This window comes from Canis lupus, chromosome 14, assembly GCF_048164855.1.
Source record: "Canis lupus baileyi chromosome 14, mCanLup2.hap1, whole genome shotgun sequence".
NCBI lineage: Eukaryota > Metazoa > Chordata > Mammalia > Carnivora > Canidae > Canis > Canis lupus.
In genome coordinates this window covers 3,328,165-3,344,770 of record NC_132851.1, presented here as the reverse complement: position 1 = coordinate 3,344,770, position 16,606 = coordinate 3,328,165, and the positions used below count along the sequence as shown (strand labels likewise).

General features: G+C 34.5%; 1 protein-coding gene and 1 long non-coding RNA gene across 16 annotated transcripts in view; one reads left to right on the top strand and one right to left on the bottom strand.

The window, feature by feature from the left end:
• Positions 1-16,606, bottom strand: part of VPS13B (vacuolar protein sorting 13 homolog B) — a 733,948-nt gene that overhangs the window by 326,954 nt on the left and 390,388 nt on the right. For all 15 annotated transcript variants that reach the window (XR_012006520.1, XR_012006521.1, XM_072773981.1 and 12 more), the window contains 2 exons: positions 14,350-14,553; positions 243-414 (listed from right to left, as the gene is read on the bottom strand). Coding sequence is in view for 13 of the 15 variants with exons in the window: in XM_072773981.1 (XP_072630082.1) it covers positions 243-414; positions 14,350-14,553 (376 nt within the window). In the remaining 2 variants the exon portion in view is untranslated. The remainder of the gene's footprint in view (positions 1-242; positions 415-14,349; positions 14,554-16,606) is intronic.
• LOC140603605 (uncharacterized) overlaps positions 1-16,606 on the top strand; it is a 61,631-nt gene that overhangs the window by 31,800 nt on the left and 13,225 nt on the right. The window contains exons 3-5 of the long non-coding RNA XR_012006525.1: positions 261-364; positions 735-773; positions 1,701-1,782. This is a non-coding gene — a long non-coding RNA (uncharacterized lncRNA). The remainder of the gene's footprint in view (positions 1-260; positions 365-734; positions 774-1,700; positions 1,783-16,606) is intronic.

Below are 16,606 nucleotides of genomic sequence, written 5' to 3'. Positions count from 1 at the left end.
TACTTTTAATGACAATGATAAAATGCATCAATACAACCAATGAAAAAGTTACCTCATGGCTTTTAGAATGAATTTTAATATAAAAACACAAAATTTAGGTATTATAGTATTGCTAATAGAAATCAACTGAGTTAGATATAATGATGTTTAAATGACAGTGATAAATAAAACTAAGTCTACTATTTCTTCTAAAAATAGTATTTAATATTTTATCTTTCCAGTAGAGAAAAGTAACCCTGTACCTGTGCCTTTATTTTCAGGATCTGGAGCAAAGAGTTTTATAGTTATTTTGGGGAGCACCCACTGCATCCACAGACTAATACGTCCACTGGATCCACCAATGTTACTTGTAGTTTGTTCCAAGGTAACAGAATCTGAGAATGGTGAATCATCGCCTGCTTGTATAGAATCTCCCTGAGATGAAAAAAAACAACTGTGTAAAAATAAAAATAACTTAAAAAATTATTTAAAATTTGAAATTACTAGTGATACCTTTTCAATATCATAAATGCTAACGATAATCATATAATCATATAATCATATAAATGCTTATGCTAATAATATATACTATCATATAAATGCTTATGCTAATTATACTATCATATATATAAATGCTTATGCTAAATCATATAAATGCTTAGGCTAATAATATATACTATCATATAATCATATAATCATATAAATGCTTATGCTAATAATATATACTAATCACGTGTTTTGTTTTGTTTTTATAGTTACGATGTCCATATATGTCATTCCAGTCTCCTCTAAGAGTACGTAAGATCCAGAACAAGTTCGGGTTGTACCATAGGTTATTTCCTTAGAGAGTAGGGTCTGCAAGCAAAGCTATATATGGCCAAGGGCCAAATCTTTCTCTATTTTTGCAAATAAAGTTTTACTAGATTACAGCCAATTCATTCACTTACTTATTACCTATGGCTGCTCTTTAGCAGTTAAGTAGTTTCTTTTTTTTTTTTTTTTTTTTTTGCAGTTAAGTAGTTTCTATAGAGATGCTATAGTCCACAAAACCTAAAATATTTACAATCTAGCCATTTATAGAAACAGTTTGTCTACCGTTGCTATACAGTACTTATGTATGAATCTACAATATCCATAGCAAAGTGACTGGCATAATTAGCATGGCTTAAGAAACAGAACATTTATCATGCCACACATATTTTAACATAAGAAGATAATAAAAAGTTGGATTTGACAATAGATTAAAAGAAAAAAAATTTTTTAAATTTTTATTTATTTATGATAGTCACATAGAGAGAGAGAGAGAGAGGCAGAGACACAGGCAGAGGGAGAAGCAGGCTCCATGCACCGGGAGCCCGATGTGGGATTCGATCCCGGGTCTCCAGGATCGCGCCCCGGGCCAAAGGCAGGCGCTAAACCTCTGCGCCACCCAGGGATCCCAAGAAAAAAATTTTTTAAGTTATCTCTACACCTAACATGGGACTCAAATTCACAACCTGGAGATTAAGTCACATGCTCTATCAACTAAGCCAGCCAGGTGCCCCAACAATAGATTTTTAAAGATGATTATATGGCTAAATGGCTAGAATTAAAGAGCATGGGCTTATTCAATTCAACAAGTACATAATGAATTATGAATATGCAAGTTCCCACATTTGGTACTAACAAACTTTCTGTAAAAGGGTCATTTAGTCATCATTGTTTTTGTTAAATCTTTTCAGCAGCTGTTAAGTGGTTTGGAGAAAAAGAAATCCTGGTTTGGAGCTGAATAGCTTCCCCAAATGCAGGAAGACATGGTGACAGGTATAGTGATCACTCACTCATGTATTCTGTTCTTTTAGGATAAACTACCAAGTATTTGGGTTTTTAAAAGTCCAACTTTGCTGTCCATTTAAAACCTTCAAAAATATCCATTCTCTGAGAATTGATCTAATACCCTATAGCATGCTTATTTGTTTTAAAGATGTATATATATTTTTAAACATTAGTTATAGATACTTAAATTCAGTCTGGTAGGCAGCATCATACACTAGGGTTAAGGCCTTCTTCAGACCGTAACCACGTGATTTAACCTCTCAGAGTTTGTTTCCTTCTCTGTAAAATGGTTATTTTGATATTGATCTCTTAGAGTTGTTAAGAAGAAATAGGAACATGAACATAAAGTGATTGCATATAAGCAATTTGTAAGTAGTAGGTCTAATTATCACCATCAAACTGAACCACTCTTTAGGAATTGTACACTCAACAGTCTTGCAAAATTTGGTATTCTATACTTTCCTGCCTTTCTAATTTTGTCATCTTTCTAATGTCAGCACATTTTCCTTTGCCATATGCCCTCAATTTCTAATAGTTCATTGTTGCTTTGAATGCCTCAAACAAAATGCCTCAAAATGCCTCACTTCCTATGCTAAGGAGTCATGACAAGTGGTCAACAGCTGGAACAAAACATCCCTTAAAATTCAATAGAAGGAACATAACATGGTCAGTATATGGTTTTCTATGGATAGTTTCTCAGAGCAGAAGCCATTAATCTGGCAAGTAAGAGCAAGGATGATGAGTAAAACCTCACACAAAACCAAACCAAAATTTCTCTCATTACCACAGATATGCCATCTACTCAGGTATATTCACCACCTACATGAAGTGTTTACCTTGACATAAATTTTACAATACCTCTCAGTCAGAAGGAGAACTTAATTTCCTTGAATACCCAGAAGGAGAGGCTAACGAGGATGATTTTCATAAAAGAATAGACAAGTACTTATAGTTGGAATACTTAGGCACCAGGCACAGCAAAGCAAAAGTGTCCTATGATTTACTGTGACAGAAAATTATAGACTTAAATCTGAAGATAATGTAGTCATTCCTTGTTCCAGTTATACCAAACAAACCAAACAGCCCATGTTTATTCTATTTTCATATGAATGCTTCTCCAAAATAAGTAGTCCTAACTTTGCTATAATTGAAATTCTTAAAATTTGAGAAGGCATACAAAAATTCAGTGTTTTGGTCCTGCCTAAAGTAAAACAACATCTAATGAAATGCACAAAGTAATCCCAGAAAAGGATGCATTTTATGAAGTTAAATTCAATAAAAGACAACATAATGTAGTCAATATGCCTTTCTTTATGGGTAGGTTCTTAGAGCAGAAGCATTCATAAATTAAATTATGCTTCAACAGTTAGAATACCATAGTCCCAAGAATGGAAACTGCAGAGAAAACAGCACCTATGTGCTGTGACCAAATCAATGTGACCTAGCTTTTTCATATTATTAAGTATATTCAGTAGGAATGCTAAGAAAATTGTGGCTTCAAATTTAATAAGTAAGCACTCCTGAAAAAGACTTTTGCTCTCCATCCTCACACAGTTTCAATTTTCATTTTGGATTTACAACATTTGGTGTGGCGTTGTTAAATATGTTTGTGCATTAATTTTCTGCTCTATTTCCAAATCTATAGCAAAAATTGAGCCAGAATTGGAGATGCTGAACTATTTTCCCACATCTCTTTATGCCAAGTTCTAAAATATACAGTTCAATTCTTTCACCATTTTGTTGCAAATTGACCAAAAGACTGAGTTTATTTTTATAGCTGAATTTATCTTTGTTCATCTGGAAGAGCAAACACTGCAGCCCTTCATCCCTGGCCTGCTTCAGAGCTCAGGGATGATCATAGATTTGGCCACACTGCTATTCTCCCTTATCAAAATAACTCCAGCATTCTTGTTCAATCACAGAACTTCCCAAAGGGCTAAACACTTCCACCATGGTTTGTACTTAACTCAACACTAACAAGTGGCCTGCTGTGGTTTCCACTACCTTTGCTCTCACTATTTCAATGCAAGGGTGGGGAAAATGAACTGTTTTTAAGCTTTGTACTTACACCTCTTACTCCTATTTCCCCCTCTATGACCATCCAGATTGATATTCACTGAAAAATATGGTACTTCCTATCAACATGTCAACATAAAAAGAATTACTCATAGTTTAAAACATAAATCACCCAAGGATCATATAAACAAATACTTCTCTTCTACTTAATACAAACAGTTGTTAAGAGTGCGCTTTTTAAAACTAGATTCATTTATAGTGAATTCTTTATAGCCAAAATAATGGATATATTTGACCTGACTCAGCAAGAAAAACAATACTTTAAGTAGTAAATGTTTTAAAATTTTTATGAACGTTTTTGAATGCAAAATCAATCAGAAATAAAAAAATTTCCCAGATACAGAATTGATATAAATAAGCACAACAAACATAAGGCGACCTCGTAGCAGTTTCTTTCTTGATGTTTCTCTTGAGGCAAGGGAAACAAAGTAAAAACAAACTACTAGGACTTGATCAAAATAAAAAGCTTTGGGGATCCCTGGGTGGCGCAGTGGTTTGGCGCCTGCCTTTGGCCCAGGGCGCGATCCTGGGGACCCGGGATCGAATCCCATGTCGGGCTCCCGGTGCATGGAGCCTGCTTCTCCCTCTGCCTATGTCTCTGCCTCTCTCTCTCTCTCTCTGTGTGACTATCATAAATAAATAAAAATCTAAAAAAAATCAAAATAAAATAAAAAGCTTTTGCACAGCGAAGAAAACAATAAAAAAACTAAAAGGTAATCTACAGACTGGGAGAAGATATTTGCAAATGACAATAAAGGGTTCAGTATCCAAAATCCATAAAGAAATTACAAAACTTGGGGTACCTGGATGGCTCCGTTGGTTAAGTGTATATAACTCTTGGTTTTGGCTCAGGTCATGATCTCAGGTTGGGGAATTAAGCCCTGCATCAGGCTCCACACTCAGCAGAGACAGCTTGAAATTCCCTTTCTCTCCCTCTGTCCTTCCCCAGCTCTCTCTTTCTCTCAAATAAATGAATCTTAAAAAAAATTATAAAACTTTACACTAAAAAAAAAAAAACCAAATAATCCTCCTTAAAAATGGGCAGAAGACATGAACAGACAATTTTCCAAAGAAGGCATACAGGTGGCCAACAGACATGAAAAGATGCTCAACATCACTCATCATCAATAAGGGAAATACAAATCAAAACTATAATGATATATCATCTTGTACCTGTCAACAAGGCTAAAATCAACAACACAAGAAACAACAGGTATTGGTGAAGATGTAGAGAAGGGGAATGTTCTTGCTCTGTTGGTGGAAATGCAAAGTGGTGCAATCACTGTGGAAAACAGTACATGGGTTCTTCAGAAAGTGAAAAACAGAACTACCCTATGATCCAGCAATTACACTACTACGTATTTACCCAAATAACAAAAAAATTTAATTCAAAGGGGTCCATGCACCCCAGTGTTTATAGCAGCATTATCAGTAGCCAAATTATGGAAAGATCCCAGTGTCCATTGACTCACGAATGGATAAAGAAGATACGGTATAGATACACAATGAAATATTATTCAGCCATAGAAAAGAATGAAATCTTGCCATTTTCAAAAACATGGATGGAGTTAGAGCATTATGCTAAGAGACGTTAAGTCAGAAAAAGAAAAATACTATTGATTTTACTCAAATGTGGAATTTAGGAAACAAAGGAACATAAGGGGGTAAAGAGGGAGGCAAACCAAGGAACAGACCCTTGACTACAGAGAACAAATGATGGTTCCCAGAGGGGAGGAGGATGGGGGATGGGTAAAATAGGTGATGGGATTAAGGAGTATACTTATGATGTACTATGTTGTACATCTGAAACTAATATTACACTGTATGTTAATTGGAATTCAAATAAAAACTTTAAAAAATATAAGGTGATCTCAGACTGATAGGTTAATTTATATAACTATTTAAATTCATAAAATAAAGTCAATAATTGAGAAACCAGAGACATTCTTGATATGATTACTTTGAAATGGGAAAAGCATTACAAACAAAATGTTTTGTTGATATATGTAAAGGCTAAAATGGAAGCTTCACTTCTCTAAAATATTTTGAGACATTATCTTTGTCTTCCAACAGCTATTCAATTGATCAGATGATAATAAATGCTAATATTCCCACATTTTTAAAGTACATTCCACGCCCAGTGTGGAGCCCAATGCAGTGCTTGAACTCATGATCCTGAGATCAAGAGCTGAGCTGGGAATGTGAGTCAGATGCTTAACAACTAGCCACCAAGGTGCCCCATGATTCTCTCATTGTGAATAAAAGCTTCTCCCTAAATGTTGAAGATAAAACTATTTAAAGATAAATATTAAATAAAACAGTTATTTATTAAATAAATAAAAGTCTACTTCCAAGGGGAAGTGTAAAATGATTATAATATATTCTTAAAATAACTGAGTATTCAAACAAAATTTATCTTTTTTAAAAACAAGACTTATTTATTTGAGAGAGAAAGAGAACATGTGTGTCAATAGGGGGAAGGAGTAGAGGGAAAGGAAGAGAGAATCCTCAAGCAGACTCCCTACTGAGCCTGGTCCTAGGCTCTACCCCATGACCCTCAGATCATGACCTAAAGCAAAATCAAGAGTTGGCCACCTAACCGACCAAGCCACCCACGAGTCCCAAACTAAATTTGCTTTCTAAAGAATTGTTTGGAATAATAATTTGAGGTGGATTACTGTTTAGGATTACTGCACTATAACAACCAAAAAACTGACAAAAGTTTTGCTATAGCAGGTGATGTCAAACAACTTCTCAGTCTAATATTCACTTCTGTTTTTCAATAACTATCTCAATAGATATAACTGACATATAACATTATAATAGTCTCAAGTGTAAAACATAATAATTAAATATTTGTATGTATTGTGAATGATCATAGTAAGTCTAGTTAAAATCCATCACCAACACCATGAATACTTATTTTTCTCTTGTGATGAGAACTTTTAAAGCCTAGTCTCTTACCAACTTTGAAACATAGAATACAGTATTATTAACTATATAATCACCGTGCTGTATATTATATCCTCAGGACTTACTTGTTTTATAATTGGTAGTTTTTGCCTTTTGGCCACATGTACCTATTTTGTCCCATATTTACTGTTTAAAAAAGATTTTCTTTATTTATTCATGAGAGACATACAGAGAGAGGCAGAGATATAGGCAGAGGGAGTAGCAGGATCCCTGCATGATCCTAGGACCCTGGGATCATGACCTCAGCCAAAGGCAAACACTCATCCACTGAGCTACCCAGGTGCCCCACCCCATATACACTTTAAATTTAACGGAAAATAAATGTGTTTTAAATAATTACTGGAGGCTAAGAAATGAACCACTTCATGCCAGAATTTTTTAAAGTTTTTTTTTAATGTTTATTTATTTATTCATGAGAGACACACACAGAGAGAGAAGCAGAGACACAGGCAGAGGGAGAAGCAGGCTCCACGCAGGGAACCTGACGTGGGACTCAATCCCGGGTCTCCAGGATCATTCCCTGGGCTGAAGATGGCGCTAAATTGCTGAGCCACCCAGCTGCCCTTTTAAAAGTTTTTATTTAAATTCTAGTTAGTTACTATACAGTGTAATTTAAGTTTCAGGTGTGTAATACAGTGATTCAACAATTCCATACAACACTCAGTGCTTATCACAAGTGTACTCCTTAATCCTCATCTCGTATTTCACCCATCCCCTCATTCACCTCCTCTCTGATAAGCATCAATGTATTCTCTATAGCTAAGGGTCTGTTCCTTGGTTTGCTTGCTTCCCTTCCCCTCTCTTTGTTTTGTTTTCTGAATTCTACATATGAGTGAAATCATGTTATTTATCTTTCTCTGACTTATTTCACTTAGCATGATATTCTCTAGCTTTATTCATGTTGTGGCAAATGGCAAGATTTCATTTTCTATGGCTGAGTAATATTCCTCTGCATGTGTATCTCACTTCCTCTTTAAGCTACGCTACCTAAAGCAATTTTAATCCCTGAATCAATCAAGAATGTAAGTTAAATTTTGCCATAAACCAAAGCTTCAAACATTAGAAGTTAATCTGTCAGTTTTCACTTAACATACATTCAGCATTTTATTTTTTTTGCTATAAAAAAATAAAATTTTTGTTCCCCCTTCTATATAATACAGAATTATCTCTAGGAAGTAGAATCCATTATGGGCTAAATTTCCCAGTCTACCTATATATTATGTATATAAACATATCCATGTCTCAATTCAAATTCTATAAATTCCTCGTAAGGATAAAAGACTGTGTCTTAGACATTTAAATTTTTTTAAAAAGCTAACCACTATTAAGCTAAGAATCCAATTTAAGAAAGTAGAAAAACAGGGGTGCCTGGGTGGCTCAATCAATTAAGTGTCTAACTCTTAATTTCAGTTCAGGTCATGATCTCAGGTTGTGAAATCGAGCCCCACACTGGGCTCCATGCTGGGTGTGGAGCTTGCTTAAGATTCTCTCTCTCTCTTTCTCTAAAAGAAAGAAAAAGAAAGAAATAAAAATACTACAGAATAAACCAAGAAAAAAAAGCATTATTTTTTAAAAGATCTTATTATTTATTTTAGAGAGAAAGAGAGAGAAAACAAGTGATAAGAGGGACAATGGAAGAGGGAGGGAGAGAGATGAAAGGGAAGGAGGAAGGAATGGAGAAGGGGGACAAAGGGGGAGGGAGAGAGAGAGAGAGAAAAAGAGAGAGAGAGAGAGAGGGAGAATCTCCAGCAAACTCCCTGCTGAGCACAGAACCTGATATGGAGCTTAGTCCCCTGACCCCTGAGATCATGACCGGAGTCAAAACCAAGAGTTGGAGGCCTAACCAAATGAGCCACCCAGGCACTCCAAGAATTATCTATCTTATCTTAGGTAAAGAAAAAAGTTATCATTGAGACTTTTTAAACCTAATCCTGGGTTATATATATAGAATTGAGGGCTTGATTTTATACTGCCAGAATGTTTCAATAAAGCTTCTAGTTAAGAAATAAACAGTAAAGGGGTTTCAGGCTAGTAATAGCCCCTGGAGTCCCCAAAGAAGCAAACACATAAAATCCCTTTGTGGGAATAGAGCCTCAATCACAATGTAAAAGTCTCATAGGAAAGCTCCAGTAATTAAAAACTCCCCCCCCCCCAAAAAATTAAAAACTCCCAATATAAGGTTACATTAACAAACAAGGAAACAATCTATGATGAGTAAAAGTTAAGAACACAACAAACAAAAGGATTAGACTCTCAAAATATTTGGACATATATATTTTTATATAAAAATATAAAATAATTACATTTAAAACAAAAGAAATACTAAAAATGCTCATTATATAGTTTTATGAATTTATATCAAAATATATTTACAGTCACTTAGTGAATATATACATGCTCTATACTATAATAAATCAGATTTGATTTAATCATGAGTTGATATTCCCAAATCATTTAACATCCACATACTCAAGAGCAATGTGTTTGAAACCCACTCTGCATTAAGCATTGTACTGGTTGCTTAAATTAGGGTTATCCTCTGATAGAAAGATAATAGGCAATGGATAGTAGTGGAGCGGAGAGTTTTTATTTCACATCTAGGATAGCCTTGAAACAATATAATCATTATTTAACATCTTTACTTTTGACCCAATGGAAGCCTTTCAGACTAAATAATTTTACTTCTACCTTATAATGTCAGATAAAAAATAACAGAAAAAAACACAAATAATATGGAAATAGAAAAAAGCAACAAAGGTACAATTTTTCACTATATTTGGTATTGTACAAAATTCATTAGAGCTAAAACATAGTAAGTTTGCTTCACACAAAATTACTATCAAAAGAAAAAAATAATGTTCTATCTGAAAATATTGCCTAATATTTAAAGAATTAAATGGAATATTCATTGAATATATTACTGGAAGTCCCAGTCAGAGCAATTAGTCAAGAATAAGAGGCAACCAAAGTGGAAAGAAGTAAAATTATCTTTGTTCACAGAACACATGACATTATATGTAGAAAGTCCTAAAGATTCCACACAAACCCACACAAGAAAATGTTAGAATAAATTCAGCAAAGTTGCAGAATATAAAACAACACTCAAAAACCAGTTGTGTTTCTTCTATACACAAACAGTGAATGATCAGAAAAAGAAATTGATAAAACAATCCCATTTAAACTGCATCAAAAATAATAAAATACTGAGACACTGGGGTGGCTCAGTTGGTTAAGGTGAGTGACTCTTATTTCCACTCAGATCATGCATGATCTTATTATGAGATCAAGCCCTGAGTCAGGCTCTGCCCTGGCCGTAGAGACTGCTGAAGATTCTGCCTCTCTCCCTCTCTCTCTCTCTCTGTCCCTCCTCCTTCCCTCACTCAAACAAACAAAAGAATAAAATGCTTAGGAATAAATTTAACCAAAGAGGTGAAACACTTGTATGCTGAAAAGTATAAAATATTGCTAAATGAAATAAAAAATATGTATATAAATGAAACAATGTCCCATGTTCATGGACTGGAAGGCTTAATGGTTAAGATGGGGAGTTACTGTTTGATAGGTACAGAATTTCAGTTGAGTAAGATAAAAAAGTCTTAGTGATAGATGATCATGATGGTTGCACAACAGTGCCAAAGAATGGTACATTTAAAATGGTTAAAGGTAATTTTATATTGTATTTTACAATTAAAAAAATGACATACATTTAACCGGGACATAAAATCATAATTAACACTATGTTAATAGTTAACAATAACAATAGTGAAATTGAGGAAATAACTTAAAGAGAGACTACAGACAATGTAGAAATATTTTCTCAAGTGATACTGTCTGAGGACTTCCCAGAAGTGAAAAAATACATACCACAAAACCTCAAGTGTTGCACACGATAAATAACATATCTACGCTTAGTGGCAACAATTTATTTAATAAAGAGAGATTATCAATGCATGTGTCCCACAATTCATATGGTAGTATACATTAGGGACTTGAGACTTTTGTAGTAAGATTCTTTCATTTACAGATCTTCTTCACACAGATCAGATTAAATCCATACCTAACATAAAACTAGGAGCATTAAAAAAAAAAAAAAAAAAAAAAAAAAACTAGGAGCATTTTCATTGTTTATGTTTACAACTCAATCAGAAAAAATCCTCAACATTCTAAATTTCAATTAATTGCAGTAATGTTAGGAATTTATTATTAAAGTCAGAATTTCTTTTTATGTGATTGAAAAAAATCTCCCCTTTGTTAATATCTCCCTTTATTAATTTCCCCATTTTGGCAAATGAAGAAATCATTCTTCTAGATTATATTATAATACACCTACTACAACAAAATTGCTACAAATATCATTTTCATTGTTTAAAATCTATCTCAATGTTACTTTCTCGAGAAATATCCACAGATTCCATAGAATAAAACTGTGAATCATACTCCTACAATTATAGGGCATGTTCATCTCTATTATATCTTGTATCGGGGCCACCATTTCCTTTTGTGTAGGCTGGACACTGTACAATAGAGAGCACAATTTATACAGTACTTTGTGTGAATGGCAGTCCCCAGATGGACAACCAACAGATGTAACCACTCCGTGAGAATGTTGTCTTCACTGGTCTTCAATGTTTTTTAAATGTTTCTTTCTAAAAAGCCACTCCCCAAAGCAGGTATTCCTATTTATTTGGACATCTCAATAAATAAAGTACTTAGTAAACAACTGTTTAAAAGGAACACTCTTGGGCAGCCCCAGTGGCTCAGCGGTTTAGCGCCACCTTCAGCCCGGGGTGTGACCTGGGGACCTGGGATCCGGTCCCACATGGGGCTCCCTGCATGGAGCCTGCTTTTCCCTCTGCCTGTGTCTCTGCCTCTCTCTCTCTGTCTCTCTCATGAATAAATAAAATCTTAAAAAAAAAACAAAAAAACTCTCCTTTGTCTCTATGACTTAAATTCATCTATCAATTTCACTTGTACTATCCTTGTTTAGCAATTTATCACCCCCAGCTTTGATTAGAAATAAAAGACTCTTTGGTTAACCAAGTTTGGACACTATCACATTCAATATAGTGTGGTTGTTGTTTTTTAAACTGGAGGAGTTTTTATATTCTAAGAACATTAGGAATCTCCAAGAACTCACTGCTTTTACCCTAGAAGGGATATGTCCCACTTACCTTATAATGGCACATTTATAGATTCTTGACCTATGCCTCATTTGGGGGGAGGGGGGAGGGGTAGGAGAGGTAGGTCGGGTGGGGGCAGGTAATACCCATCATTCAGGTCACCATGTTTCACAGAATTTAGAATGAGCAGGGATAGAGAAGTTGCTTATGCAGTCTAATAAATCTATTCTAACATATGTTAGGACCTCAAAGCAAGTAAAAAATAATACCCATTTCATGGAGTTTGATTGCCTTTATTGATTTATTTGAAAAAAAAAAAATAACCCCTTTACTTCCTTCTTCTTCCCATTCTGTATTTTAGCAATAACTGTTTCCACAAGAAATATCTTGAAGCAAAAACAAAAATATAATTTTTACCTCTATCTTTTATACTAGTTTTCAGAAGTTCAGCCCTCTACAGTGTGTTATGGAAATGTATTAGGATGTTTTTGGTTGACTCTTTGACTGAGTGTCACTACTGGCATTTAAAGGTTAGGAGTAGGGGAATTAAGAGGTTCTATGATAAATAAGACAGTCTTAAAAAGCAAAAACTCACTCACAGAAACTTTTTTTAAGAGTTTATACCCTGAGCTCATGAAGACAGACACTTAACCAACTGAGCTACCCAGGCGCTCCCTGGCTCACAGAAATTTACACAGGTGAAAATCTTGTGTATAAGTATTTGGAAATAAGATTGAATTCCGTTTTTTTTTTAAAGATTTTATTTATTTTTTCATGAGAGACAGAGAGAGAGAGACAGAGAGAGAGAGGCAGAGACACAGGCAGAGGGAGAAGCAGGCTCCCTGCAGGGTAGCCTGATGTGGGACTTGATCCCAGGACTCCAGGATCACACCCTGAACTGAAGGCAGATGCTTTAACCACTGACCTACCCAGGTGTCCTTGAATTCAGTTTTGTAACTAAATACTATTTTTGGCATTTCTGCATGATTATATTATACACCAAGAGTCGTAGAAATGTAACTACTTAAATGAAATGAAATATTGCTTTGTTCAAAACTTTTTTAAAAAATATTTATTCATGAGAGAGAGAGAGAGAGAGAGAGAGAGAAAAAGAAAGAGAAAGAAAGAAAGAAAGAAAGAAAGAAAGAAAGAAAGAAAGAAAGAAAGAAAGAAAAAAAGAAAGAAAGAAAGAAAGAAAGAAAGAAAGAAAGAAAGAAAGAGGCAGAGACACAGGCAGAGGGAGAAGCAGGCTCCAAGCAGGGAGCCCAATGCGGGACTCGATCCTGAGTCTCCCTGGGCTGAAGGCGGCACTAAACTGCTGAGCCACCCAGGCTACCCTTGTTCAAACTTTAGCAAGTTTGCCACTATTTCAGAAAATGGATGCCACCAAAATGATGTCACAACACTACCACTTGTGGTATTGTATACAGACCTGCATGAGTCTATCTGTATCAGCCACATTCACAGTAATAATATGTACCTGACTACTTCATTATGTCTTCTTCTAACATAGTCATGCATGCCTGAACATTTAAATATATGTTGAAATAACTTATTATCTCTTGAATTATATTCCTTTAATCCTTCATATTTTGAGATATTGGGGTGTCTAGATGGCTCAGTCAGTTAAGTGTCTCATGATCCCAAGGTCCTGGGATTAAGTCCCACATCAGGCTCCCTGCTCAGCAGGAGTCTGCCTCTCCCTCTGCCCCTTCCCCATGCTTGTGCTTTCTCTCTCTCATGTTCTCTCTTGCAAATAAATAAATAAAAATCTTTTTAAAAAAGACATTAGATACTTTTGAAACTATATATGTGGATTATATTATTTTTTATTTTCACTTCAGGATAGTAAAGGGGTATTATAAAATATTTGTTATAAAAGGGCACTGCCATATTGGGTGAATTTAGGGTGCTAAGAGTGAAAAGAAAGGCTTTTATGACTGAAGAGAGAAGGAAACGACTTTGGGTCTGACAGGATTGAAAACCACTAATTTAAAGATAATAATAAGACTGTGGTTTACAAAAAGAGCAGGGGCAGAGAAGGTAGGGCAAAGGAAGCATAAGCCTCTTTTTCACTCAGCTTTTAAGCTTCCATACTTCTGAGGAAACATGCCTTTACTGTGTCCTGTCTCAGGTTTTTTCCATTTCAGAGACCACCCCACCCCACACACACTGTCCTGAACTATGCACCATCTACTGAAAGTGATTAAAATACTGGGACCTAAAAGAAACATTAATAAACAGCCACTGCCACCACAGCTCCCCATGAGCCTTCTGAACCTGCCAGCTTCCACACAGTGAGGTCATCTTCACTCTCAATCCTGATACAGAACTCTGTGGTATAGATCACCCTTCACTGGCAAAAGAATTTTTCAAAAACTCTTACCTCAGTAGTAGTTCCAAAATCAGCAGATGGGCTGCATGTGCTGGTATCTGGAGGAGCTGTGCCTACACTGCTTCTCACTGGAGAACCAGGGACTGGCCCTGCCATGGTTTCTGGATAGGCTGAAGAAGGACTGAGATTGCCTCTCCTCTGAATCTTATTCCAGACCTTATTCACATTATCAGTTAGCTCATATAAGAGCTGCACCTGAGCAGAAGGAAAAAAAAAAAAAGGGAAAATAAGCCTTTCAACTTCGAATCACAATTAATTAAATTATGACATGTGAGAAAAATAAAACAAAGTCCAGGGAAACAAGAATATATGAAATAAGAATCTATTAATGTACCACTGATCATGATATTATATCATTATCTATAATCTATGATACATAATCATATATAGTTATACATATGATAATGAATATTTTGATAAAATGATGAGATATACAGAGAAAATTCATGTAACAGGTTCACAATTTTAAGTATTTTATCATGATTTGAATTTGAAGGAGATATAACGAATTTATACATGAAGTCTGCCACATATTCATACTGTGATATTTTATGAGCAACTTAGCATTTTTGTGGGAAAACCATGTTATAGTAATAATGTTAATAAAACAGCTTATTATGGGACAGTGGATTACTTTTAATATATGAACAATAGAACAAACACAAAGAAATGCCTCTTAAGCAGAGGTCAGTATCAGAATTAGATAACAAATATATACTAGTAAATACGATTATTTAATTACATAATTACCAGTCTTATTTCTAAATGATTTCCACATTTAAATTCTCCTTACTTTTCTGAGGAATAAACCTGAAACAAGATTTCCTGTCCAGCAAAATGAAGTGAAAAAGGATGACATAACATAGAATAGTAAAAGGAAAATGTTACATATGAGACTTTGCTATAGATAAAGAACATAAACTATCCAAACTACTATTCCCCTTGGATTTGTCATTCCAATATTTAGAGAAAAAACTGTTTAACTTGCACATTGTTTGACTGAGTTCTAAGATATTTACATAAGATTTCATAAATAAGCATTAATCACGGAATTTGTATGACAACATATTGTAATATACTGCATAAAACAAATCCAAGGAAAAAAATGCAAACAAAATATATAAGCAAATCCACAGCTGGATACCATATTCTGCTTGCCATTAAAAAAAAAAAAAGTGAAATTCTCATATTTATAAGAAGTTTCAGCCCCAGGACACATCCAGATGATAAAGCTGGCTTCTTATGTGGGCAGAACAGATGCGTAAAAACACTGTTGTCAACCCTTATTTGATATAAAACAGTACTTGGGTTACAGTTTTCTCTTGTTTTATGTGTGATGAAGCCTCAAATCTCAGGTTATGGTTCTTCTTGTTTAAAAAAATAATCTAATGGCTAGAGATCTTACAAAAAAAAACCTCTCAGAAAAATTTGTGTTCAAATTCTTTTGTCCTTCATAATCAAGAAAAAGTTCTCGCTAAAAAGAAACAATTTTGTTGCAAACCGTATTTTGAAAAGAGATTATTTCACTTTTTCTTAAACTATTAAAACTGACAAGGAAAGCATAAATGGAAGAAAACAAGTTCTAAATACTTCTAAGGGCATAAGGTTTATTTATTTACGAGAACTGATGCTTTTATTGTCACTATTTTTTATTTCCTTTAACTATTAAACTTAAATAATTGTGTATGAATGTCGCTAAGTACATTCTGTAGTTAATGTACCAAGTAAACATGGACATAAACTTTAAACATTTATAGTTTCAAAGGAGAAAGTTACTATCACAGAATTCAGACTTGCCAAATTCAGAGTTTTTTTTTAAAAAAAGTAAAACAACTTCAAGATAAATGTTCAACTCTTATCTTTTAAGCTGTCCTAAAAACTACACCAATTCAGGCCACAATGAGCAACTATTACCCACCTATTCAAATGATTAACATTAATAAGCCTAACCATACGAGTAATGACAAAGATGTGGAACAACTGAAACTCATTTACTACTGATGGGAAAGCAAAATTTAGACTACAGTTTGGTGGTTTCTGTAAAAGATAATATGTATGTCTTATTTACATACCTACCATAGGATTCAGCCATTTCACTCCTAAGTGTTTCCCCAAGAAAAGTAAGTCTATGTCCACACAAGGAACTGAACACAAATGTTTATAGCAGTTTTTCTGCAGTAATCTACAACTGGAAAAAAAATCTCAAATGTTCACCAATAAGTGGATAAACAAAATGAAATATATCCAT